The following is a 27,361-nucleotide window of genomic DNA, read 5'->3' as shown; positions in this document are numbered from 1 at the left end:
TCACAGATGCCTCCTGCAGAGCTCTGCTTCCTTCTCCTGAACCATTTGGTGCTGGCCACTGTCCACACAATGCTCTGGAGAGGGGCTATAATCCCAAAACACAACTCCTATCTTCTCATACGTAAATAACTTTCTTTCAGTCTCAAGGGTCAAAGTCTGCTTTGCTTTCTTCCCTCTACAAGAAGGCATATCATTTTCACCCACATTAATCTCAGTTAAAGATTACTCAGCCAAAGTAAATTTACAAGACTTTAGCCCTGGAAGTTAATTGGGAAGTTGCCATCTTGCTGGTGAGACCTGGATTACTATGCAGTGAATGCACAAAGATTACAAAGCAGATGCCTTTATTTTCACAGCTAACCAAAATATTAATGTTCCCTGGAAAAATTTAAATGGCATGACCTAGATGTCCATTTCCTACAACATCTTCATCAGCCATGGTTTGATTGTGGTAGTGGTCATGGACAGCAGCCAAGGCTCTGAGATCTTGCAGTATGTGGAGTCAGAGGAGTCACAATACCCAACAGAGGGATGCTGTTGCTGTACTGCTGACCTGTTCCTCTTGCTGAGGTTAATTCAAAGGCCATTCAGGTTTATGAGATGGTTCAAAAATTGATGTCTGTATTACATTTTCCCTGTTTGAGAAATTCTTTCTATGATACAAGCATTCCTCTTCCAAATATAAAGATTGAACAGTTTTTTTAGGTTTGTTTTGGTTTGGGTTTGTTTGTTTGTTTGTTGTTCTTTTACGGTAAAGAAAGAGAAATCGAGGCCAGATGCCAATTTGCTGTAATGACTCTGTAGTAACAGTCATGCCTTCCCTCAGTTTGAAAAGCATGGAGGGTCTCCTTCCTTCTCTTTCCTTTACAAAGAAAAGCCCACTGAATCCTCTTGCAGTAAATCATCCTGATGCTGTGGAACCTCAGGTGTCAGACACATCATTTTGCAGTAATAGCTGGGGTTATTCATGGATCATGTTGATGTGCTACAGTAGATGTAACAAATGTCAATTTGAGGCACGTTAAGATGTTTGTGCCTAGCTGCTTGTGCATGGCTGTATACAGATGCTGAATCTATTTTTCATACCTTATATGTTTCTTTTGATTGTTTTTATGCCAGTCAGGCACTAAAAATGACAACTGGCTGAAGTACCATGAATACCTCAGGCACCGTGAAATACAGTACCTTTTAGTATTCAGTAATGGCAGAGTACTTTCAACTTTAACCTCCAGCATTTAATCTTTATGTTTGTGAGCTATCTTGCACTAATAATTGCTGTATCTCTGGTGTCCTTTGACACTGGCCTGGCCATAACTCCCAGAAAGGCTGGGATTGGATTTTTAGCCCCAAAGAGAGACATTACTGAAGATGTATTTGTTGTGCCTGTTGAATGCTTTGGAAAATCTGGCTGTGGGTTCCTCATGAAAAATATGCCTTGCTCATGTGTTCTTTTTCTACTCTAAGCTCTTTGCAGTGAAGTTCTCTTCCTTTGGGTCAGAACAGCGTACCCACAAACCCTGTCAACACTCCCTCATATGATCTCTCTTGCTGATTTCTGCAGGACAGCTCAGGATGGAAGAGGGAGGCTCACTTGTAGAATTAAAGCAGGAGTAAGGTGAAAGGCAGTCAGCAAAAATCAGCTGTGAAGCACAGGCCACAGCAGTGGGCTGTGGTTTGGGAATTTTTAGATCCTTTTGAAATACCCCTCCATTTAGAGTTTACAAGGGGAGAGCCACATAAGGGATAAATCAATCAATAGTAGAGCTACTGTGACAGCTCATGCACACACCTCTGTGTGTGCAGATTGTGTCTTTCTTCATGCCAGAGGAATCAGGACAGTGAATCTGTTTAGCATTGCACAAAGAGATAATAATGAATAAAGCAGAGGCTTGAAAGCCACTTCATGGCCATGTTTAAGGAGCTGTTCAAGTGCTTACTTCACATTTTCCCTAGGTTTCCCTGTTCGCCCTTCATAGAATCATAGAATTGTTAAGGCTGGAAACGACCTTAAGATCATTCAGTTCCAACCCCCCGTGCCTTGGGCAGGGATGCTTCAGAGTACAGATGCTAGCTGGGAATGGTGAAGGTGTGTTGGAATGGGTGAACTCACTGTGCGTCTTCCCTTGCACAGGTATCTTTTAAATGACTTCATATCTGACGATCAAAGACACAGCCACTCTTTCAAAGGTTTGAGAGTGCACAAGCTCTGCCTTCAGTGTATGGTTACAGGCTGCTTAGTCTGTATGTGCTAGATCCTAAGGTGGGAAAGTAGAGGAACATAGAAGACATCAGTGTAGTGCTATCTTGGGCTTCTTGCTATCTTACATGTAGTATGGTGGTGACACTTTGAGAATTTCTAGGGCATGAATTACTGTTATGGGGTGATGCTGCACTGTCTGGACGTACCAGCTCGGGGTTATATGCCACCACAAGCCAGCACAATGCAGACATGCCCTAAATGGGCTCCGCCCCACAGAAGGAAAGGTTTAAATCAGACTGCAGCTGCAGCCATCTCAGGGCCCAATGTGCAGGCACAGCCCCAGGCTGTACAGGCTATCAAAACACTCCCTGCCACCAGAAACTGTCACCTCTCCACATCAATATGATGAAAGCTGAGCATCTCATGAGGAGCAGAATGCACAAATAGCTGCCACCCTAACAGCCCCCCCCTCCCCCAGAACAGTTCCGACACAAAACAGATGGTTTTCTTTTCTTTCTAGGAGGCTGTCAGAGAAATTACACTTGCCTCAGTCGCCAAAGCTGTGTTGCTCTGAAAGCTAGTGGTTGAGATGGCAATTATATTTCTTGCAACGTGCAGCATCTGGTGCACAGCTGTTGTGCTGAATGAAATACCAAGTTAACAGCAGCGTGGAGCAGTTCAAGTTCTCCCCAAAGTAGTATTACTGAGTTTCTAACTATGCCTCCTAAATTACACTCCAGTGAAAAATCAGTCAAACTCGATCTTTGCCTCTGTCTCCCTTTCCCTTGTGCCCCATTTCTGCTTCTCCATATTTAGCACAACAAAGTAACAATGAACAGCATGGCCTTTCTCAAAAGCCAATCCCCACCTGCTTATTTACTACAGCAGCTTCACAGTATGGATTATGCTGCTGGGTATTTTTGTTTAAACGTCTGCTGACTGAAAAGGCCTGGCACAGCATGGAGACTGTGTTTGACAAAGCTGCTGTAGTGAAAGGACCTGCCTCCATTGCCTCCCACACTCACCAAACACCTGCACACTGACAAATGAATCCTGAGAACTCCCTTTGTGAAAGAAGTCAGTGACTGTATCTTTACGTGGCTGAATAGCAATTAGCCCTTCTGCCCCATGCTTTCCTCCCTAATGAAAGTTGTTAATGCCGCTGCCTTGGCTTAGGCTGCCACTCCTGCCCTCTTAACTTGCCCCATGGACTTTCTCTAGCTGACACCATGATCAAGCCTGCCCTGCAAAGATGGTGCTTACATCTTTTAGTCTTCTTTGGAAAGGGTGGCTGCAATCAGGTCAGCCTGCACCAGCTTATACATGAAGTCATTTGCCTCAGTGCCTAAAGAGTTTAGGAAGAAAAGAGGGGTTTGCGTGAGCAGAGGCAGCTCCTCGGGAAGGCTGCGAGGAGAGGAGGGAGTCTCATGAGTGACAGATGCAGAGGGCAAGCAGAGGGGGAGCTGTAGTCATGAATCATTGTAAGGGTATTTCACCAGCTGGTTGCAAAGATAGCCGGGCTGCATGAACCAGAGGAAAATCTAAGAAGGAAATGAGAGACACTGTGCAGTGCTGCTGCTGCATCTCACTAACAGTCACAAGGGAGCTACACCCAGTATTTAACTGCTCTGGATGGAGACACTAAGACAGGTTCCACCCCCTAAGACTGGCCCAAGTACTCTCATGGTTTTGCTGGGGACTTCACCCCTGGAAAGATAACTGAAATAGAGAAATGAAATTCAAGAAATGTGTTTCTGGCAATGAGGATGACTGAGGGACAAAACGAACAGGGAAAATCAGGATGTAAGCAGGCATTAAGCTTCACCCTTAAAGCAAAGGGGATGGTGCACCAGATAAATCTTTCCTTTTCCTGAAATGACTTCAACTCTTCTTAAGGTTATAATGGGTCAGCCCCCTCTAGCTAAACACGCTGGTGATTTTCTTTCCTTATGAAACTGCCTTTATATCCTCTTTTAGGCAGTTGCCTTCTGAGAACAGCAGCAATAAGGTTTGCTTTTGCCACAATCTCCATTTCACCGTACTTGGCAAATATGAACAGGAAGGGACTCAGGCATCAAGCAAAGATGAAAGACTCCACAGCAAACAGCTCATATTTATATTAATAAGGTGAGTTCCTAAATGCAAGAAACAGAGAGAGCTCAAGAGACAGGACAAAGATTCTTTTTCTCAGGTTTTAAATCTCCTCAGCCACATTTACAAAGTGCTAATGAAAGGCTAAGGTTGTGCTAATGCACTTAGAAACAGGCATGACCACGACCGTTAAATGTGGATAGGTTTGCCTTGGAATATGCCAGACTGAGGTTCAGTTCCTGAAGCACCAAATGTTTTTTCCCTGAAATGTTTGAACAGAAAAGAATTTTTTTCATGCTTTTATGCTAGCACTAGATTTCTGCACACATATTCGCTTTGTAGCTTTCCCAGCAGAGTGCAAACAGGGGCAAATCTGCTGCCCACAATGCAGCCCACACAGCAAGATAAAATGCTGGTCAGGCACAGGAGGAATCTGAGGTGGAAGCATTCCTCCCCTCCTGCACACGGGCACTGTGATGCAGCCACACAGCCACTGTGCAGCATGGCTGTAGAGACCTCCATGGACACCCTTGTAGTATCCCACAGATGTTAGCAGAGAAACAAGGAGCAGCTATGCACATCTTCCCATGGGACACTGGTTTCCCTCCTGTATGCTGTTCCTCATATTTTAGTGCTGTAGCTTACAAGATTGCCCTGGCTCTGTGGCAGCCATTCAAGAGGGAACCATTCCAGGTCTGATGAAAATGGAGCCTCTGTAGTTTTGGAAGAAGGGTAACAAATCAAATCATGGTTGCGTATCTACTATAATACCCACATTAGTGTTACCTTTTACAGCCCCACTCCTTAGACTGCCTGTGAAAGCCCTGGACTGTGCAGCAGGATTTTTATAATGACTGTTAGAGAATTCCAGCAGACTGAAGACTTTTATATGCAATTTTAGCCTCATTTTAGTCCCTGAAGTAGGGTCAAAATCTTCAAACATGGCAACATGTGATGCAGATATCTCAACAGCAACTTTTCTGATTTCTAGCACATACCAGTGCTGCACACTGGGAATCCTGGGGCAGCTTTAGGTGAAACAGAAATGGGGATTTTGTTTCAGTGATCAAACTCTGAATATGAACAAGCATAGCAGCTTTTCCTGGAGCTATTCTGATAGTCAGTTCCAATCATTTTTATTTTGTTACTGAATTTTATACAACAAACTTCCCTTGATTTCTCATAAGGATGATCTGTTGCAACATCACAAAACATGATGAATAGCAGCTGGGGATTTTGGGAAAGCAAGAAGGCCTTTGTATCACTATGATGGCTTTTACTGAAATGATCAGCTAGTAAATGTGACACTTAACTGGCCTTCGTTAGGTTTCAGAATTAGCATTTCATGAAAGTAAATGGGAGGCAATTATCACTTCTTGGTCTTAATATTTCAAATTGTCTTATGTTTCCAATCATTTTGGGTGAAGTCAACCAGACTGAGTCAATCCATGGGTACTTAAGATGTTATAGGAAAAACCCCAGATATTAATAATCTTTAAAATTCGTCTACCTAACAACAGATTTATCCTTACACCCATCAAGGACTCATTTTCTCATGCACTCAGGTGTTTGCCCTTCAATCTTGCTTATGCACATGTGTGTCTTGCTGCTAAAGGCCTGTTAATTTATAGCATCCAGATACACTAAAAAAACTGGTGAGAGTTAAAAAGAATTGCCTCCTCCCCAGACAACTGCAACAGCATGTCTGTCTAAACATACTTTTAAAGAGAAAAAGGAAATGATGGCACTTACCTCCAACACCGTTACAGCGAGATGTCATTTCCCAGAGGACCAAAGCCATGGAGTACACATCTGTTTGTTTAAAGGACTCCACATTCTCCAGGTTCATCCTGGACTCTAGAACCTCAGGGGCCATGTACCTTGCTGTGCCAACCTACAGGAGAGGAGATCAGGGAAAGCTCAGGAGCTGAAATTGTAAATCGTGGTTTGGATTCTGCTGTGATTTAACTTCAACTTTCACAGAAATGGTGCCATTTGACATGTATCCAAAAATTCTGGCCATACTTGGCACAGGCCGTATTTTCTGCTGCCAGGGGAATCTGGCAATGTCCTGACTACTAACTTACTTGCACCTCTCTCTTGGTAAAGGAAAAGAAAAAAAGCCCTTTTTAGTTCCTTAAGCAAATAATTTTGACACTGACAAACTCTCTCATTCTTTGGCTGTTCGCAGATAAACTCTGCCCTTCAGGCCTGAAGCAATTGCTGCTGACTGTCTTCCTGATGAGCAAAAAACACATTGTACTCTTTTGCACTGCATATTACAGTGTTAGCTGTTTCTTTTCATGGTAGGCTTAAAAGGAAAGTGGTAAATGCAGGCCTGGCAGAAGAAAGCAAATACACAAATACTGAACGTAGAAACACACATTTGAATCAAACCCAAAGATCAGCCCCTTTGTTTGAAAAGCTGTTCTCATAAACTTTATTCATACTGAGGAATTTTAAGCAATGATTTTAGCTGCTTTGTTGAAATCTAGATTATGACCTTGCATTACAGAAGACAAAGTTTAAACGTCTATTTTTATCACAAGAAAGGATTTAGGGAAGAATTTTTGGATCACTCAGCAGTTGCTTTGAAATGACAAAGTCTTCACAGGGAAGGTGTCTGGTTAGTTGCAGAGATGAACAAGCACAAGTGGGTGATGAAGTAAGACCTGTGATTTATACGAGCTATTTGCACTACCCCTTGCCCAGTGGCAAGCAGAACTGCAAGAGATCATTCCAGTAACTGGGTCTGCAGTCGCAAGAAGCCACGCAGTAAAGGTACATTTCTGAGAGACCTACGACATCAATTTTACAAGTTTTTGTGCACGTCTTATCACCCCAGGCTCAGGGCAAATGGGAAGATGTTCCACAAAAAATGCAATGTACCATAAGAAGGCAACAGGAGAGACGAACGACATGGGTTTGTCACAGGACTCTGCAACAGCAGATAATTTCTGTCAAAAATATGCAAATGGTAGTAGGATCAAAACATTTATAAAGAGAGGGCAGAAAGAAACCTGTGTGATCAGTCCCAAAGTTAAATTCTCTACTAAGTGGTCTCTCTGATGAATTCAAAGCCAATCATGTGAGCATCACTGAGGTGATCAGCATCTCCCTCCTCTATGGAACATGAATGTATGGAAACTGCAGCAGATGCTGTTCCTACCCCCTGTTTATTCCCCAACACATAACTTCTTCCCCAAGCAGATCTCATCCAAAGCTTAGGAAGGATTACCTGTACATGGCCCACAGTCCCATACCTTCTATCCCTGCTGATTTTAGCAAGAATTAATGGGTCCTAAATACAGATTCATAACATTTTCACAAAGTGATGTTATGATCTGACATTTCACACTCTCTTTGCAGCAGAAACAATGATTCTGTAGCTTTGCTGAACAATGGAGGATGAAGCCCTGTAACTGAACAGTACAATGGGAAATGCAGAGAGAAAATTACTTGAAGAATGCTATCAAGCCAATCCTATTTCCATCCTTAGGATTTACCATTCCACTCTGCATATGTCCTTTTATCTGCATTTAGATTATCAAGTCTTTGGGTCAAAGATATTTTTCCTGTATCTTGAGGAAAGGTGACCCCTGAGTCCCAAAGGCATTTTAGGTACCTAAACTCCAACAATTTAGAGCTGGTACATCCCTCTAGAGTCTGGATATTCTTTCTCTTTGCAAATACCAGTCTGCTTTCAGTTCTTGTTTCTCCAAAGCTTTTAGTGAGGGTCTGTCTTCCCGCAGTGACTTCTGAATATTTTTTACAGGAGATCTTACACTTCTTTTAAGATTCAAATATTTACAAAGATTAACCATCATGGATGGCCAAACTGAAAAGACTACAAAGGTTCTAATGGGGGAAAAGATGGGTTCCAGCCAGTCACTAAGGGCACTAGTATTGTATAGTCAATAATGGCTGTATTTGCATGACATGGATAGATCAGAAAGAAGATGGCTTTGTAACCCCAACAACTTGCCTTACTAAGACTCACCAGAAAAATGGTAAAATACACTCTTTTATTTATTTCATACGAAGTAAGAGGTTTTCTTGAGTTAAAAATGGGTCAGCTCCATTATATACTTTAAAAAATTGGACCTCCTGGTGGGAAGGGTTTAAGTCAAAGGGTAAAGTTTAGAAATTATGCATAACATGAAGGCCCCTTCAGTAAAAGCTACAGCACTGCCATTGGCACGTTGGGAAAGTTAAGTGGGTAATACTTGTGTGCCCAGAAGAACCAAGGTGGAGGTCGAAGTAGAATCACTTAACATCATCATACTACTTGTCACAGAGGAGAATGACACTAGCTGGGTCACCCTCAGATTCACTGGAGCTAAACAAAATGAAACAGTGGGCCTCAACACCGGTGCCCAAGGACACCAGCACCAAAGCAGCAACCTGCTAGAGCAGCTCTGCTCTTTGTCATTAGTGTAGGTGTAGACGGTGGAAGTGGCAGTATCAACACTATTCTCCTAGTAGGAGATAGATATAGCTAGATATATATATATAGATATATAGAGACAGAATATCATAGTAGATAGACTCCAAGTGTCTGTGAGTGATGCCAGAGAAATCAACTTGAAATAAGGGTCAGCTTTAAGCAATCAAAGTGTTTGTGGGGTTCAGTTTCAGAGCCCCTGCCTTACACTGCTGAATACTCTGTTTTCACTTTATTCCAAATGGGACCAGTCTTAAGGCTGGCAATATGGTATGACTTCACTTGAACTCCAGAAAGGTCTGGTGAGAAATGGTATGTAACTGAGAGTGGTGTTTTTATTATTTTAAATATGACTCCACTGGTTATCATTCATTCCTGGCTCTGGTTAATAAACCTACTCAAAATGAGATCAGGACAGTTGTATCTCACTAAAGAGGCTTTCAAAGACAGATTTTCATTAGATAAACAACAGCAAAGCTCTTGTGAACTCAGCGGAGCACTACTGACTGAAGAGCTGTCCCTGAAAATGTTCTAAAACAAAATATTATTCCCATGTGAAGTAAAAGTCATCTTAAATGAACAGGCTTTGATGGGACCTATGAATAAAAATATAAAAATCCATGTATGTATGTATAATTGAATAATTAGGAATCAATTAACAAATGGTCTGAATTTATACTATGAGTTTTCATCAGAAGAGCCAATATTTAGAGATGTACTTGAAAAAATTAATCTTTGAAGCATTCATAAACATTCCCCTGGCATCCCTGTGAAATAGATGAGTGTTACCCATGCTACCTAGTTCAAAAAGCACAAAAGGGCAATTATTGTTATTTGACATTCTTGCATTTGCTTGTATGTAGAGAATGTACCAAACCAATTTATTTATTTTAAATAAACAAGTTTATTTTTGGCATTTCAAAGTGATTATCTATCACTTAGTTATCTGCTTACACCTCTTGAGGAGAGAAGACAGACTTCACACATGCTGGGGTAGGCCAGGAGTGGGTCTACTCACACAAAACTGTAATGCCATCAGGCATGAAAACTGTGGCACAACCTTACTATGTGAAGCACATCCTTATCATATGTCTGTTTGCATTGACTGCTGTTGCTTTAATGTTAAGTTTAGAGTGTCTTTGTCTATAAACACTTTCACATTAATTTTTAATGATTTTGAGGGCCTTTTTCCTCCTTTTTTTTTTTTTTTTTTGGCCCAGGAACTGAGACACAACCCCCTCTTCAAACTTTTAACTTACCTGTCCACTGTTAGCCAAGTCATCCACAGACAAAGAAGGGTCCAGCCTCAGGGATAACCCAAAGTCACAGAGACAGCAGGTCAAATCATTTTTCACCAGGATGTTGGAACTCTTTAGGTCTCTGTGCACAATAGGTGTTTTGGGGCGACCACAGGGTGTGTGATCACTATGCAGATGGGCAATCCCTCGGGCCAAGGACCCACCCAGTTTCCAGAGGTCCTCCCAGCTGATAATGTGCCGTGTGAGATACTCCTGCAAGTTTCCTCTAGCATGGAATGCAGTGATCAACCAGTACTGTTTACCAAGATCTGTCTTACGCTCCTCTGCTGTCAAGAATTGGAGGATGTTCTCGTGCTTGAGGTTTACATCTGAAAAAATGTCTTTCTCAGTTTTCCAGGAAGCATATTCTTCATAGGGGAAAATCTTGACTGCCACAGTTTCATACTGCTCTGATGTGTTTTGCTTCAATTTGGCTTTATACACTTCAGCAAACCTTCCTTTGCCAACAACAATGTCCAACTCAATGGGCAGCAATTCTGTGTTGTGGTTGATGTTGTTGGCACAGGTAGAACTGATGTCTGAGCGGTCATCATCTAACATAATGGCACAAACATCACTGCAGTCCTTATGTTTCCTGGGCTTAACATTCTTCTCCCATGCCTTGTTGAGTTTCCTCTTCTTATGAGTGCGGTAGGCATAAAAGATAACAATGACAGCAACAGAAATCACCAGTAATGGGACAAGACTTATGACTGTAACTTTGGAAATTTCATCTTTCTCCTCCGGCTTATGAGGGTCATCTGTAAAGAAGAATAGAAGAAAGGCATAAATTAAATAATATCATAGCTTTATGTATATAGGAGGCTGTTAATAATTATAATTTCTATTTAGAGTGCGATACATGATCTCCTCCACTGACAGTAAATAATAAAAATTGTCACTGCTTTCTTACTTTAAAATATTGTTTTGGATGCAGGCCTCCACTTACCAGGACTTCCCTGTTTATTTTATAAAAAGGCAGAACTGAATGAGCAAGAACCTAATGTAATTTAATAGCTTTTTAAAAATTATTATTATTATGGATGAAACCTCAATTTTCCTCAGTATAATAGCCAGTCTCCTGTATTTACTCTGTCAATGTATTCTGAACAGATCTGCCCCTTTATCCAGTAATTATTAAAACACATTAATTTTTCTAAGATAAATAAACAGACAATGCACTATGCGAATTCCTACTTGCTTGGTTATCACTCCAGATCCAACATATTTCAGTGGGATCCATGTAAAGACATCTTCTGGAAGCCTGCCCACACGCAACTACTACATGTTAATATTCAAGCACAATATGTATGCCTGCATACACATCTGAAAAGCAAACCTCATTCTCATACTTTGATGTGAGAGTTCCTAGAACAAATTCACACACCTGCATGTACACAGGTCTTTGAATCGTACAGGCACAATCAGGCATGTGTGGCACATCGGAATTGTCACCTCCCCATGTACTTTTTGCATGGATTAGTGTATCTGAAAACTTTCTTTTTGTGTCACTTTCTGGCTGTCCTGTTGTAAAGCAGTAGATGGCTTATTCCAAACTCCATAGCTGGTGCAGTCCACACACTAACACATTTGTATGTGTAATACACAGAAGCACACAGGGACGTATTCTAAAACAGGGAGACATAATGGGAACAGTACCAATCATTTTTCTAGTGGTGGGAGCTGCCCCATCACCTCCAGAAGTGACCTTCTTGTTCAGCATTTCTTAGGGAAGATAAACAATTTAAAAGGGAACAGTTTTATTCTGAAAACAGATTAAAGAAGGAGGGTCAGAGTTTATTTGAACCTGATTTGATCGGACACATGGAAATGTACTCTCCCAGTCTATTTCTTCCTTTGAGTCAGAGCAAATGTACTACATTATCTTTCCATGAAGGAGGGGATTGATTAGAAGAAGCCCTGGGATTCTCACCTCAATGGACTAAAACAACAGAAGGTGCAAACAGAACTACGCAAGTAGCTTGTGTTGGCAGCATGACCCTGGCAGATGTTTACAGTAGTGTCACTGACTCATGTTCTGTGTATCAGGCCAAATAAGTCAATACGAAAAGGAAAAGTTTAATAAGCTCTGAAGGAAAGTTGCCACTACCTTCATTAGCCACAAGCTTCTGTTTTCCCTACTTTGTGCCTCTCAGAATGAAACGAAGGTGAGCAATGCTGAAAGGGGTGAGGGAAAAGAGTTTCCAGTTAGAACAAGCAATGCCTCTGGCCCTCCAATTCCACTGGTAATCACTTTTTCATTTAAAAAAGTTAGCCAGAAAGCAGCTGGAACCATCAGCTATTCAAAGGCAGGTGATGTGATATCTGAAGGGTGTATTTTTTATTTGGAGAAAGACCTGAATCCTGAACCAGTACGGGCTTCCTCTGCTTGAAAGGTTCATCAACCAGAAGTAGAGCAAGTAATGCAATCCTAGCCTCTCTCAAAGGGTTTCAAGGAAAAAGAAGTGTCTTTCTAACACTGACATTCCCGGCTAGCACAGGTTAGTCGCATTCATTGGAGCACCTACAAGGAATGTTTTTCCTTCATTTATGCAGGACAGTTTAAGACAATTCCGTCTTCCACATATATACAAACCACAAATCCTTATTCTCAAGAGATTTCCCTTGGCAAAAAAATGTTAGTAAATGTTAAACAAAAAAACCCCCCAAAACTTAAAAGAGTCACAGATCGTGGGGACCCCTTCTGCTTCTCAACATGTGGAAGAGTGAAAAAAAAACCAACTTCTTTTTTTTTTTTTTTTTTTTTTTTAATGGCCCTTACTGGAGGAATATATTTAGAAAGACCGATGTCACTGTCAGTAAACAGAAGATTTGCATTGCTTATTCCTATGTGCATTCTTTGCTCTCAGAAAATGTGCTTTATAAGGAAACTGGGAAACAACGGCGCAGGAGGACTGATTACACTGTGGGATGGCTGTTTTGGACTTTTGGCTGCAAGCAGACTACAACTGCATGAATGCAGCTATGAACTGTAACAATCAGCCAAATAGTTTTGATGAACATTTGGATTCTCTTCTGTGTTTTTTTTTTTTTTTGTTTTGTGTTTTTTTTTTTTTGTTTTTTTTTTTTTTGTTTTTCTTGCCACAAAAAAGCATGCTTTAACTTCTGGCTCTGCTCTTGGAACTGAGTGATATGTCATCTCTATCATACGGTATACTTTTTTAACAGAGATGAACATGCATGTCTCTTTCAGGCCCTTTAAGCCCTTTTTCTTTGCCACAGAGCTGCAGTATATAGCCTAGATATTTGAAAAACAAAAGTCTTTCTTAATGAGGGAGAAAAAACCCAATAGGTATTAGTTCTCTTCCAAATTTCTCCACGAGTCGCAGCAGTTGAAGGTAATTGGGTGCATGCTCAGCTCTAACTGAGAACCTTACTCAAAAGCCACCACTCCTTGACTGTTATGGCTACCTTTTTAAGGGTCTCTGATCACCCTATAATGCCTTAAAGCAGGCTGTCTTTATTTGGCCTACAGCTGAGAAGTCTCCGCAGAGCCCCTTTGGCTCTTCCTCTTTTTGCACAAGAGAAACCTTTGCTTGTGGTGCAGGGGGATTTCTGGGTGGAAGGGAGAAACTGTTGATGTCGCAAATGTCACTTAAAAAAGAATGAAAGAAAAAAATTAATCAAAGCAGAAGCTGAGCAGTTCGGCCACTTCCCCTGAGCACTGCATTGTCCTGCACCCCTTGCTGCAAAGTGACACATCCACTTTGGCACTGTCCCTTGGAGGAAGTGAGTGAAAAGCATACAGCCACACACCCCCACCTAAAGCAGCAGGGACATGATTGTTTTCAGATTTTAAGACACTAGAGAAATGCCACTCAAGGCTTGAGATACGCAAGAATGAGTAGCCGACAGGGAGAACTGAGTGTCAGGACTGACAAGGGTGAACCCTAAATTTAGGAGGGGATAGCAGCAGCAAAGAGCTGGTGGCAGTGAGAGCTGGTCTGAGCAAGGCACTTCTGGAATTGCTTTTGATTTTGACTGCTAATTTGAGCAGAACTTAATCAGCCTTTCTAGCACAAGCTAAGGTTGGCATAATTCTGTTGAATCTGTGTACAAAGAGCAAGATCAAAATTCAGAGCATATCTGTATGTTTGCATAGTGGCTAGCCATCATTTTTCTGGCTTAACTACAAGAATCTAAGAATAAATATGTTCGTTTGCTTATAAATGAATACCTATAACTCAAACCCCGTAATTACAAAAATGGGAGTGCTGCTGGAGTGAGCAAAACCTGGCTGCAAAGGCAGGCAATGAAATAGTTAAAAGAAACAGTCTTTCAAGTTTTGAAAATGTGCTCTTAGATAACTTTCCCCACCCAGAACTATTTTTTAGGTGGCTCACTCTTTTCTTAAGCTTCAAAAGAGCCTATTAATATAGCATAACAATAGAGAAGTTGAGCTAAAAGAAAGCTTCCTGTATGTGGTTTAAACTAAGCACAAGCCATCTGCACAATCCTTAACACTACCTAAGCCCTTAGGGAATAGGGCTCAGGTGCCAAGGAAAATGGAAACACTGTACAGCCCCTGTTCAGTCAGGAAGCTTCAAAGCACAAAAGCCTACAAATTCTTGAGGTCAGACTGGGTGCCTTTGAACTTTGATGTCACTGAACCTTGGAAACAAGAAATAAAACAATGGCACTAAAATTAAGGACCTGCGCTTTAATGCGCAGGGCAGTAGAATTGCACAGCCAGTACTGACAAAACTACTTCAGTGCTGTTTGCTGCTTGTGCAAGTTCTAAAGTCACTTCCTGTTCAAGTGCTAGTCAAAGCCACATAGCAAGGCAAGAATATATTTGATACTGGCAGAACTCAGGTGATGTATTGCATCTGATGTATTGCAAGCTTGTCTAGCATCTTAAAAATCTCCAGAAATGCAGAGTCACAAAATATGGGCTTGGACTTAGAAGTGTGATCTAGTTACTTTGCAAGCTTCTGAGACACAAAGTAGCCCTTTGAGCTCACTGGAGGAGAACTCTGTTTTGCAGCAATTTTGAAGTTTCAAAGTTTGGTTTCAATTCCATGCTGGAATGAAAACTAACACTTTTTGAATGCTTTTGCAAAAACAGAATTCTGTTCAAATCTTGCAATTTGGCAAGAGGTGTGAGTGCTGAAACCCCATCAGTGAGGAGACTAGTCAGGGGTATGGAAGCTCCAAATTCAAGTCCTGCTCTGATTTGCAGAAGAGCTTTTCATCTCTGATTATTCTGAATTAGGCAAAATGAGAGTTTGAAACTTATGTGTGGACCAATTGCTGAGCAAGACACTCGGCAATAAAATATGGAAAAGTCCCCCATCTCTTTAGTGCTACTTTCTGTATAAAAACTAGTTCCATAAAATGCTTCATTTTCAGTGAAATGAAGTTTCAATCTGAGCAGCTGTTGAGGTAATGTAGTTTATCGCTATTGAAGAATCCTCATGTGAGAATGAAATTCTTTAGTTCAGTGGAGTATCTCATGTACCCTTCTGATTTTGGTCCTTTTAAAATTAAATGGCTTGGAAACCTTCAGCAAAACATTTTTAGATAGGAAATGTTGATTTTCAGAAAAAAAATTCTGCTTTTGGCAATTCCTGTCCTTTTCTGTGGAACCCCTAACTTGAGGATAAAAGTGCTGTGAAAGTAGATCCACCTTTTGTGTTTTAAAACTTCTGCTAATTTTACTAGCATTGTTTTCTGGGGCTCTGTGAATGGGGGATGAAGAGCTTTTTTACTATGCGGTGTGTGCTTTTTCCCTAGGAAAATAGTTGATCCTGACACAACTTGTTACTTGAGAGAAGAAACCAGCCCTCACCTCACTACAACCTCCTTTCAGGTAGTTGTAGAGAGTGATAAAGTTTCCCCTGAGCCTCCTTCTCTCCAGACTAAACAACCCCAGTTCCTTCAGATGCTTCTCATCACACTTGTGCTCTATACCCTTCATCAGCTTTGTTATCCTTCTTTGAACCCACTCCAACACCTCAGTATCTCTCTTGTAATGAGGGGTCCAGAACTGAACACAGGATTTGAGGTGCAGCCTCACCAGTGCACTTAGAATCACTGAATCTCATACCATCGGCCTCGGCCCATCGATCCAGTATGTGTCCAGATCCCTCTGCAGAGCCTTCCCACCCTCCAGCAGATCAACACTCCTGCCCACCTTGGTGTTATCTGCAGCCTTACTGAGGGTGTACTCGATCCCCTTGTCCAGATAGTTCATAAAGGTATTAAACAGAACTGGCCCCATTACTGAGCCCTTGTAACTGGCTGGCAACTGGATTTAACTCTATTCACCAGCACTGTTTGGGATGGCCATCCAGCCCATTTTTTACCCAGCAAAGAGTACACCTGTCCAAGTCATGAGCAGGCATATTCTCTAGGAGAATGCTGTAGGAAATTACATCAAAGGCTTTACTAAAGTCTAGACAGACTTTAAATCTACAGCCTTTCCCTCAAAGTCAGTGAAAGTGACAAGGTAAAGCCACCTCTAGAGCCTGTTTCTAAAGCTGTCTTTCTAAAGCACTGCGATCTGCATGGCTCAGAATTTGGGCCCCTAAGAATGTTTGCTCAGATGTGTGGGAACTCATTCATTTCACCTTTTGGTTATTTGCCAGCCTGAATGTTTCTCAGCAGTCAACATATGGCTGGCAAAACAGCACTTAGTGCAGGTGATTGCCCAGTGCCACCACTTACCTATTTTCCTGAGAGGGAGTAAGGCAAAAGTGTGAGCAGTTTTTCTGGAGAGCATCAGCACACAAACTGCTGCTCTCCCCTAGGGGCCTGCAGCTTTGCCCTTGGCACATGACTACCCATGATCGGATGACCAGGACTCAAGACATCTGTGTTATACTCAGGGAAAATCCCCCAGTTACGTGACCCAGTTATGCGTGTTATATATTTGAAGAGTCATGCACATGCATCTGTCATCTGAAGGGAATGCAGTCACAGGGGTGGGGGGCAGGCAACTTAATTGCTCTGGGTGGCTTACTTTTGTAGAGGCTAGGCAGCAATGATGTAATGGATATTTCAGCTATTGTAAGCAGAATTTCATTTTTCAACTGATTGCCAAATATGCTGTTCAGCACCCAGGAGGTTTTAAGAAACTCTTAAACTCTAAGGCAGAACAAATAGTTTGTTGCTGTTTCATTCCCTCACTGCTGGCTAGAAAGTGTAATTCCTTGGTTTGCTAGCACAGTACTCATTTGTTTAAAACCTCCCACCCCTGGATGCATTCCCTTCTTATCTTTTCCATTATAACAGGTCACTTCACTGTGTGCACACAGCAACTCTCACACATGTTGACTTTCGAAGCTGAGCTTTCCTGCTCAGCAACAGGAAAGCTGACATATTCTAACTTTACACGATGTCACTGTGTTTCTGTGATACATGCCTCAGTTACACAACTCAGTGTCTGCCGCTGTTTGGTGGTGGTTTTCTGGAACAGATCAATCTCTCCAGTTTCAGTATGTTACAACAGATGCCACACATTAACCACTATTTTTATTCTCAGACTGAGTTTCACCCCTCTGACCTTTCTCAAAATACTACGTTGTCAGTGTTAGTTACAGTTTGTTTCTGTCTGTAATTATTAAAGTCTCTTTCATGACAACCTGATAAAAGGTTGGCCACATTCCCACACTTACTAAGCTCTCAAATGATGCAAATTGTAACAAATATGCCAACCAGACTGAAAGAGCGCTGCCTACTTTGTTTTTACACAGATCTGTAACTGAGCTCTGCATGGTTATTTTCCTAGGAAGCAAACAATATAAATAATACAGAGCAAAACAAAATTCTGGCTTCTTTTGCCTCTTTCCATTCAATTTCCTTTCTATCCCACTAAGTGAATCAGACCTTCAGTATTAGACAGCCTCTCCTTTGGTTACATACAGCTGCAGGCATTGGGTGGGACTCTGTGGCTGCAAATACCTAAGAGGAAACATAGAGAACAATGCCAATATACAAGTGGTGAGAGGCTCTGTGCAACGTTATGTAATGCTACTGACCTCTTTTATGGGGCAGCTGGAAGACAGTTACCTTCTGAACATGTTAGTTGGATAACAGAAAAACAGATTAATGAAAGCCTTTGTTAAAATCCACTTGGAAGCAGTCCAGCTGTAATCATCTCCCTTCTGCTTTTCCTTGAGCACTGGATAACTCATCACATGAGTATTTATGGCCTGGCGGCTGTTTCTGCACAGATCTTTAGTCTGCTGTTAAGTCTGAGATCTTCCTATGTAGTCAAGTAAAATCACTAATGCTTTGAGTCTAGTAAGGAGAGAAAGAGGAGAGAAAGAAAGGAAAAGACAGGGGCAACATATTAGAGACAAGTGAGAGATATCAAGTTAAGGAAACTTTAGAACATTATCCAGATCTCCTGAGATCTGGGCACAGGACAAGGCATCATACAAGCATGCTTGTGGTAGTTCAGGCAGCAGAACAATACCAGGTCTCCCAGGTAACAAGTGTACACAGTGAACAATCACAGCAATTGACACACTGCAAATCTACCGGCTGGAATTTGTTCAGGCAAATGACTCAGCCACAATTGATGAATCAAACACTTACACTCTCAATTAGCAAACTCAGGAAAACCATAATCAACGTGAAGATTGTTAGCAGCACATCTCCTCTTCCCCAATTAGCTTCACTATTCTCATAAATTTTTTTGACTTGTCAGTGATCTTTATCACTGAAGTTTTGATATTTTAAGACAACCGCTTGTATGACCCAGATAGTCATTAAAACTTGTATACATTGTTGCTGCTAAACATTTCTCCCATATTATGGCTGGGTGTGGTGGGAATATCCAAAATAATGACCTCACCTTGTGGTACATAAGGAATAATCACAGTCTACCTAAACAAACCCACAGTTGTTCAGGTAGACTGAGTTGTTTGAACCTTGGTTGCAAGCTGCAGGGCGAGACGAGTGAGGATGAGAAATGATCACCATGTAAGTTATCAGAATGAAACAACTCTAAACCAAACTGAGCTGTGCTACAGACCTGCAAATCATATTTCCAAATTTTGAGATTTCTGCATTTTTTCTTGGATTTGAACTTGATGCCCAGGATAACAACCGCATATATAATGACAACAGTACTTAAAGGGTTTATTTTCCTGTCTGCAGTCTCCAGTGCTGGGGTCACCCTTTTGCACACTGCTGAATGAATGCATCTGAATAAGCCTGCAAAACAGGAAGAAGTTGCACTGCATAGAAGGTAGGTCATACACTGTGTACAACGCAGGTATCCAATCTCCTAGGCTACAATGAGTGCCTGGTCATCTCTGCTCACAGAGAACAGGTCAGACATGAGGCTGAAAAGAGCACAGTCCCACTTGGTCTCTTTGGACAAACAAGCTTTGATCTCAGCCAAATAGCTCAGGATCAAGAAGAACTTTGTTAGACGTTTGTCATGCTTGTACTGGCTGACGAATGGAGGCTGGCAGATGGTGTGGAGAAGGAAAAGCTTATGAACAAAGCTGCCCAAACACCAAGGGAGGCCTGGAACTGTGCAAACAGCTACAGACAGATCTGGTTCATCACAACAGATCAATACATAGGAAGGCAAAGCAAGATGCAGAAGATCCACCAGACATAACAAGACACTAGGGAGGAAAAAACCCTGCTAGTCCAGTCCTGCACTCATCTTTTCCATGACAGCAAGAGAAGTCTCCTGTCCACCACCCAGCCAGCTTTTAGCCAGCCAGGGCCTTTCCCCCCATGATTTCGGCTAATCTTTTCCAGTGGTTTTGCTCCTTGGCTTTGCCTGCTGGTAACACTGACATTAGACATTTGAATAACTAATAATTAAAACACACTGGCATTCAGTTTTGCTGTAAGAAGCATTTTTCCACCACAGGAGTATAAGCTGCTTGCCAGTCATCCACAATTTTGTTTGACAAAAAAGAGAGGGATTAAAAAATAAACACAGAGTAGTCAGATTTGCAGTGGCTAACTGTCTCCTATATATTATTTCTCCAAGAAGTACAGAACATTGTTTGGAGTCATTCTGCACACAGCAGTTTACACCTGCTGCCTGTGGCCTGAAATGCCAGGGATCTGAATCAGGGTCAGCCTCCTGACGCAGCAGAACTACAGGCATGTTTAGGCACACGTCTGACTGTGCCTTACTCATTTTTCAGATGGGCAATTTAAAGGAAAGTCCATACAAGAAGCAGGCACTTGATTTGGATGTAGTTACCTCAAACATTTCCAAAGCTACTCTTGGCTGAGTCACAACACCTCCCACTACCCAAAACTGTTAGATGTTTGTGTCTAAAAATGGAGTCAGGAGATTTATCCATCACAGTCAAGACTGATGCACTCCAACAGTGCTGTAAAACAATTCTTCTATAAACAATAACAGCTCAGCTCTGAATCACTGGAACGTAGTGACTAACTTCTGGTGGAAATTAAAACTTACTGCCTTGCCCACTTTTCCTTCTTACCTCAGAAAAAACAAGAACAAACTAAATCTGGTCTGCCTTAAGTATGCATCCAAGAGGAGAAGAGCTAGAGCACTGACCATTTATAGCAATAGCTTGAAAGAAAAGGCTGTGATTGACAGGTGAAAAATTACAATCTTTTTTATCGTCTCAGTATTAGCTTAATAAATTAATACTCTTACTGTTTGATCAGGCTTTTTTAGACTAGCTTTTGTACACTCTCCAAAACCATAGGCTGTGCAAAACCACTGCAAAAATTCCTGCTTTGGTGTACAAGAAATGAAGAGAGAAAAAAAAGCAAGAACAATGTACAGAATAGATCTGGTTGACAGCCATTCCAAAGGCAAAATTATTACAGGCTATTATCTGGTTGTCTGGAGGAGCCGTGGACCAGCTGGCTGTGATGTTCTGCTCAAACTTAAACACAGACAGGAAACCGCATGTCTGATACTGTAAAAATCGTTTGTCTTCCTGCCATGGCTAAACAGGCAAGCAACCCAAAGGGGCTGTTTTCATTTAAAAGAAACACTAATGCACAACAATAAAAAAAGAATGACAAAGCCTCAATTCTCCCCCTCCCAACTGAAGTTAATGCTTGTATTTTGTGAATGAACTGGAAATGTTACAAACTGAAATTTTATGTTACTTTCTTTTTTATCTGTGGTTATTCACTTATTACATGTGAATGTAATACAGTTTTCATGAGTCACCTACAGTGTTTAAAGCACGTGACATAGGAGGAAAAACTCCATGCCAAGGAGTGAAAAGAATTAGAGTAAAACCAGTGGGGTTTAATTTATACTACAGCCCCTTTAAAGCTGCTCTGGAAGTGTGAGGGGTGCTGCAGATTTGCAGGAATGAAGGCAGTTGGTGTTGAATTTATAAAATGGTTTTCATAATCATACACAAAGAAGACACGCATTCGTTAGAATGATTGCATACATCCACATAGCTTCAGGAGAAACAGCTATAACATGACTAATTTATAACAAATCAGCCAAAATCCACAAGGGTGCGGTTCACTTTGTATAAAAACTCTAGACAGCTGATGGAATAAGAACTTTTCTCTGGTAACATGTTGTCTTCAATAAAATCAAGGCAATCTGTTAGAATTAGGTCCTCTGTCTACCACCTGTGCTCACATCAATACCAGTATTTACTTCAACTCCTTTAAAGCCCACCCAAGTAAGGGTTAGTCATATAACTATGGATCAGTAGTCAGGTTGTCTGATTTCAAATAAAGATTGGAGTGTGACTGGATGAGGAAGAGGGCAGGAGGTGCTATCAGATATGGATAGACTGGGCCAAGGGAGGCAAACTTGCTAGCTTGCTCTTGACTAATCTGGTGTGGTTTTGCAACCAAAACTAGTTTGCCCTCTTGGAGGGCTGGGAAGAGAGAGCTAGAAAGCACTTATATAGCTGTTCGCCTCATTGCAGTCACACATCACGTTTCCCAGGAGTAGAAACAGCTTCCCAGCCCTTCATTATCTTAGGTAATGAGGATTTGATTATATCCTTTTCTGAGGAACTTACAGGTGATAAGGATGGGTTCTGTGTGCAGGCACATTTAGAAGTGTGTGCACATAAAGTTCTCCACAGGAGGCCTTGCACTTGCCTCCAAGAGACCTGACTTAGTCTCAGTAAAAGAATCATTGTGGGATTCAGCAGGTAGAAGAAATAAAGTGAGGTGTGTGTGTGCACACATGCACGTCTGTGTGCAGCATGTAGTCCATCAGTACTGTACACACCTGCACTGCCCTTACTGTGTTTGCAGTGGTCTACATAGGTCTATATAGTCTTTACTTCATGAAGCAGAAAGGGGACAGGTTATACACTTGTGATTGGTCTATACTCAGATTTCACTGCTTTAACTGAAATCATATACACGTTCTTATGCCATAGTAAGCATGAGGTAACATAGCCACTAGTGAAGGAACACTGTAGCTACTTCACACCCCCCACAGAACAAGTGCAAATGGTCAGTTACAACAGAGAAGCTGACTTCAAATTCACATCCAATCAAGTTACTCAGCCATATCTGTATAAACAGATGTCACACTATGGCAAAACAGCCTTTTAGAAGAGGCAAGACCTTAAATATGGCATTTGCCTTTTGATTTTTTTTATAATGTAATTAGCATATGTTATATTTTGATGTGTCAACAGAACAGCTCTAAACACCTTGCTTTCATCTTTCTTGTCATCAACTTTTAAGTGCAGTGTCTTGAGCTGAATATCAGACTTACTTCAAAAGGAGGAGGACAGGCTGGCAGGAAGAAATATCCTCTGAACATAGAAAAGAAAGGCTGAGGTTTGGCAAGACTCAGAAGAGACCAAAATAGCTCCTGCCACTAAAAGTTTTCCTCCACAAAATGAGATTCCAAACTCCACTGCTATGACACAGTTGATATTAACTTGCAAGGTATAGCCTAGGAATGCAGAGTAATTTATCAAACGTACCTGATGGAAAAATGAGCATATCATTGCATTCTTCACCTGTACAGGAACACATGAACATCAATCCCCCATCTTCCTTCTTTTCCCTCATCAAACACTGCTCTGAGCTGGAGTCATCCAACATGTGACCATACAGTGTTTTCTGGGGATCATGGCATATTGTTTCTAATGTCACATTTTCATCATTCTGTCTCCTAAAAAATGAAAAAGAGAAAACTGAAAACAAGGAAGAAATATTTTAGAAAGGGAGCAGACAGCATTGTGTCTGCCCCAAATTTGCCTCTTTTGAGAACTCAAATTAGTATCATTCTGGCATGAAAAATCCAGAATATATCCTGAATTGCACTACAGGCACTTCTTATGTCAATAATAGGCACTGACCACTTACTAAAGGGGCACAGGACAAATATGGAACAGCACGCTGGACTGATCCTACATTTCAAGTGTCTACTTCCAATTATGCTGAACATCTCTTCAAGTCAATGAACACAACTAATCCCTTAATAAATTAATTAAGTGGTTCTAATTCTGCTCCTAAATCTGCAGCAATGTTGCAAATACTCAGTTCTGTTCCTTTCGTCCACCCATGAACTTATTATGAGTGTTTCTGGCTTTCTTTGGTAGGATTGGCTTACCATTTATAGAAGAGTAACACCCCAGTTTTTAGGCTGGAATGCAAGTTTAGGGTCAATGAATCTGAAAAAAAGTGTAACAGCTCAATTTTATATACTTTTGATTTCTTTGAATCTAAACACAAAAAAGAACCACTCCTATATCAGAGTCATTACAGAGACAGTTTGTTTTTTTTTTTTACCAACGAGTATTTCTACCTATACATATTGACTAAGCTTACTGTGATAGATATACATAATGTAGTTCACTTTGAAATCTCAGAGACAATTGTCTTTCTTCAGCAAATTCTACTGTAATGCTCTCTGACTCTCAAAACTACTCTCAGTGCTGTGGGCAGATGCAACATAATGGTTTGAACAAAACCATGCCTCTTTTCCAATAACAGCATAAGCTGGAACAGAAATGCTTTAGAAGAAAAACAACACTTCGTGACAGAATTGTTGTTAACTTCAAACAACTCTCAGTATGTTGAGCACAGATATGAGTTGGAAGTGAGAGAGCAAAGCCCTGTGAGGTAGCAGGGACATTATGAATATCAGAGCAATCGAGGAAAGTACTAAGTAATGATGAATGAGGGTATGCTCCTCTCTGCACCTGTATGAAGAAATAACTTACCATATAGCAACACAGACTTCACTATTCTTCTCACAAATAGAAGTGATGTTGCAGTTGCTCTTGCACTGATGTTGGTTTGAGCAGGTTGTTACTTTAATGTCACAAAATTTGCATAGGTTTGGCATTTGCAATCCATTTTCCTTAGTTCTGTCTACAGGTGACATAATTTCAGCTTAAGGAAAAAAAAGAGAAAGAAACTCAATAATGGTAGTTTATCAGCTTGTGTTATTGCTCATTACGAAGATAACATTTTCAGCAGTAGCAAACATTTCCTCACACCTTAAATTGGAAAATCTTTGATCTTTCATTGCCAATTTTCTTTACAACAAGCCAAGTGCCACAGTGTCAAGACCAGGTTAATCAAAGTGAATCTGAAAAGTGAAGTCAACTTCTATTGACTTCACAAGGAGCAAAAGTTGCTTTGCATTTTGCAGAATCAAGCTTACTGTGAGTCCAGTTTGCACTGAAACAACTACTCTGCAGCCACCCATTTGCATTATTCACAGGCAACATATCTGTCTCCTATGTACAGTATATTGCATCATGGTCTGTGTGCCAAAGTAACTGTGTATAGCAGAGTGGGAATGCACATTAGACGGGTGGCATTATGATATGGATTATGATGATTGTGCCAGTTTGTGTTAACTAATCTGAGGCATTACATAGGTGCTGTCCCTAATGTGATTACTGTTCACACAGAAAAACACAGAGCTGGAAGTTACTTTCAACCTAAGGTAGATGGTCTGCAAGAGGTTGTGGGTGAAAGTCAAGCTGGAAATGCAATAGGGGATCTGTGAAGCTCACGTAAACTGTTCCCGGAGTCTTCCTGAGCTAACTCAAGGGGGGTTGAACTCAAACTAACTCACCTTGTAGAAGTATACTTTGACCCAACAGCTACATTTCTGCTCCCAGGCATTGAAGAATTACTTGCTTACTGGTTTCGAATCTTAGTACACACCATCTACTTCAGTGTGGGGCAGGGAAGACTTATTTTTTGCCCCCGTGTATGAATTTTAGGAAATATATTTTTAGTTCAAAAATTTTTTTGAAAAGCCAGCATGACTACAAGGAACAGAAAATGCCAATGTAAACTTTTTTCTAATGCTAAAATGAATATGCAACTATCTGAAGTGGAGCAGGTTATCTACAACAGTTTCAGTCTGACTCACTTTATAATATACTTGGAAAAGTAGCTTGAACCACTTCAAGGAGATACCGGGCTTCACACAGCACAGCCCTTCTCTTGTAGCCACCTGTGTGTTAAAACTATATTCATGTTGCTCTCTGTGGGAAAGTGTTGCTAGGCAATCAATAACAGGCAACAAGGGATTTGTAATTTCCCCCTCTTTCGTGCATTAACTGAGAAAGAATTTTTTTCTTCTAGAACTTCACTATTTACTACTATTAGAATGTTTTATTACAGAAATTAAATATATATGCTTTTCCTAGAAGGAACTTAAAAGGCCTCTTGCTAACATTTTCAATGGATATCTGAGCCATTGTGAGGGACTGAGAGACAAGTCTTCCCTCTTTATCCAAATCACAAATCCCTTTCATCACTAGCATGCTCTGGTACTGACCCTAGGTCTCTGATCTTACTGTCATTGTAATCAATGTCAAACTCCCAGTGATTTCACTGGTATGGAAGAAGCTCCTAAACAGAGGGGAGGGTTATGATGAGCTCACTGAGAGCACATGGGTGGAGAATGCTGGCAATATGTTACAGGCTAGCTGAATTTTAAGCCCCAGGTAGACATTTCTTATTCTTAATTATTCCCAGAAGCCATGCAGAAGAAAAAAGCCTCATTGAAGTAGGTGTGGGAGGAACTCAAAAGTAGTGTCCTATAAAATACGTGTTAATATAATCATCATTATGGCAAATTGCTCCTCTCTTCTGGATGGTACCTTTCATTTACCACATGCTGAAGAGAAACTAATAGCTGTGGTGATATATCTAGATTCCAGTAATGATCAAAACAACCTGATAATGAGGGACTGTCCCTCCCTACCCAGTAAGAGGCACTTTCTGGCCCTAAAAGCCTGGATGAACAATACAGACAAATATCAAGGGAGAGATGAAGTGACTCACCCAACTTCGCAGAGGAAATCTGTGGCAGGGTGCCAAGCAGCTCACAACTGAGCACAGGGGAAAGGCATCTGCTGCTCAAACTGCAAAGACTCTAGCTACATCTAGACTGCTTTCAGCTCTGAGCTCATATAGCTCCTTGTTTCACTGGGCAGCTATGTGGCAATGGATGACTCCACCACAGGCACAACTCAATCCTCTCTAGTGCCTGCAGCACTGGAGCAAAAAGCCACAGGAAGGTGGGTCCTTAGGTAAACTAGCTCAAGCACAATATGTTTGTTGAGAGGCAGGGCTCGTTCTTGTGCCATCCCTGGCCATGCTGGGTACTGCCAAGACTCACCCACTGGAACAAATGAATGAAAATATGTTTGGACCCCTTCCAAGGAGGGATCTCAAAACTATCTGGAAGCAGCAATCCACTGCCAGGTCACAAACCTTATGTTTCTATGTTACAGTGGTAGGCCTTAATTTAATTACCAGCAAAAGGCTGGGTAGTTAGGGCCAGCTAATTTCTGAACAGGTTAAATTAATGTCAAAAATCTAATGGGGTTTTAGGCCTCCAAGAACTGAATACCTTTGAATTTTCTCCCCAGAATCCTTGTAATAAGGGTTGACAGTGTAGTGCCTCTCTGCTCATGCCACTGGTAGTTCAAAGTACTGGATAAATTGTCCAGGTGGACAAACTTTCTTCCACACTCCAGCATCCGATTTAAAGTGAGACTGCAGTTTACCTTCCCTAATACTGTCACATTGCTTTAGCAGGTATTGGAGTGTTGTTCATTAATACAGCCTGGCCTTGCCCATTGTGATAAACTGTCTAGTTCTAAACTAAAGGCACATTTGATTTTCTCCTATCAGGCTGATGCTGAAATTCTGCTATCAGACTGCTGCTGAAATCAACCTCTGCAAAGAGCCCAAGATGAAATCTGGAGTTGGATGTGAACCTCAACATCACTCTTCTGATCACAGCCTGCTACTAAACTCTAGGGACTTTAAAATCCAGGAAAAACTAGTCTGCTTCCAAGTTACATGAACTTAGACCTATCTCTAAGAAACAAAATCCTGCCTGGAGAATACAAGTTTGTAGGG

At 41.2% G+C, this 27,361-nt stretch overlaps 1 protein-coding gene across 1 annotated transcript in view; it reads right to left on the bottom strand.

Annotated features, from left to right (window-relative positions):
- TGFBR2 (transforming growth factor beta receptor 2) overlaps nucleotides 1-27,361 on the bottom strand; it is a 56,427-nt gene that overhangs the window by 6,171 nt on the left and 22,895 nt on the right. Inside the window, exons 2-5 of the mRNA XM_080610915.1 lie at nucleotides 24,187-24,358; nucleotides 22,942-23,132; nucleotides 9,995-10,794; nucleotides 6,044-6,185 (exon numbers count right to left, since the gene is read on the bottom strand). Coding sequence (XP_080467041.1) covers nucleotides 6,044-6,185; nucleotides 9,995-10,794; nucleotides 22,942-23,132; nucleotides 24,187-24,358 — 1,305 coding nt within the window. The remainder of the gene's footprint in view (nucleotides 1-6,043; nucleotides 6,186-9,994; nucleotides 10,795-22,941; nucleotides 23,133-24,186; nucleotides 24,359-27,361) is intronic.

Source organism: Psittacula echo, assembly GCF_963264785.1.
Source record: "Psittacula echo genome assembly, chromosome: 2".
NCBI classification, from domain to species: domain Eukaryota; kingdom Metazoa; phylum Chordata; class Aves; order Psittaciformes; family Psittacidae; genus Psittacula; species Psittacula echo.
The sequence above is the reverse complement of the archived record's forward strand: the minus strand, read 5'-3'. Positions and strand labels throughout refer to the sequence as shown.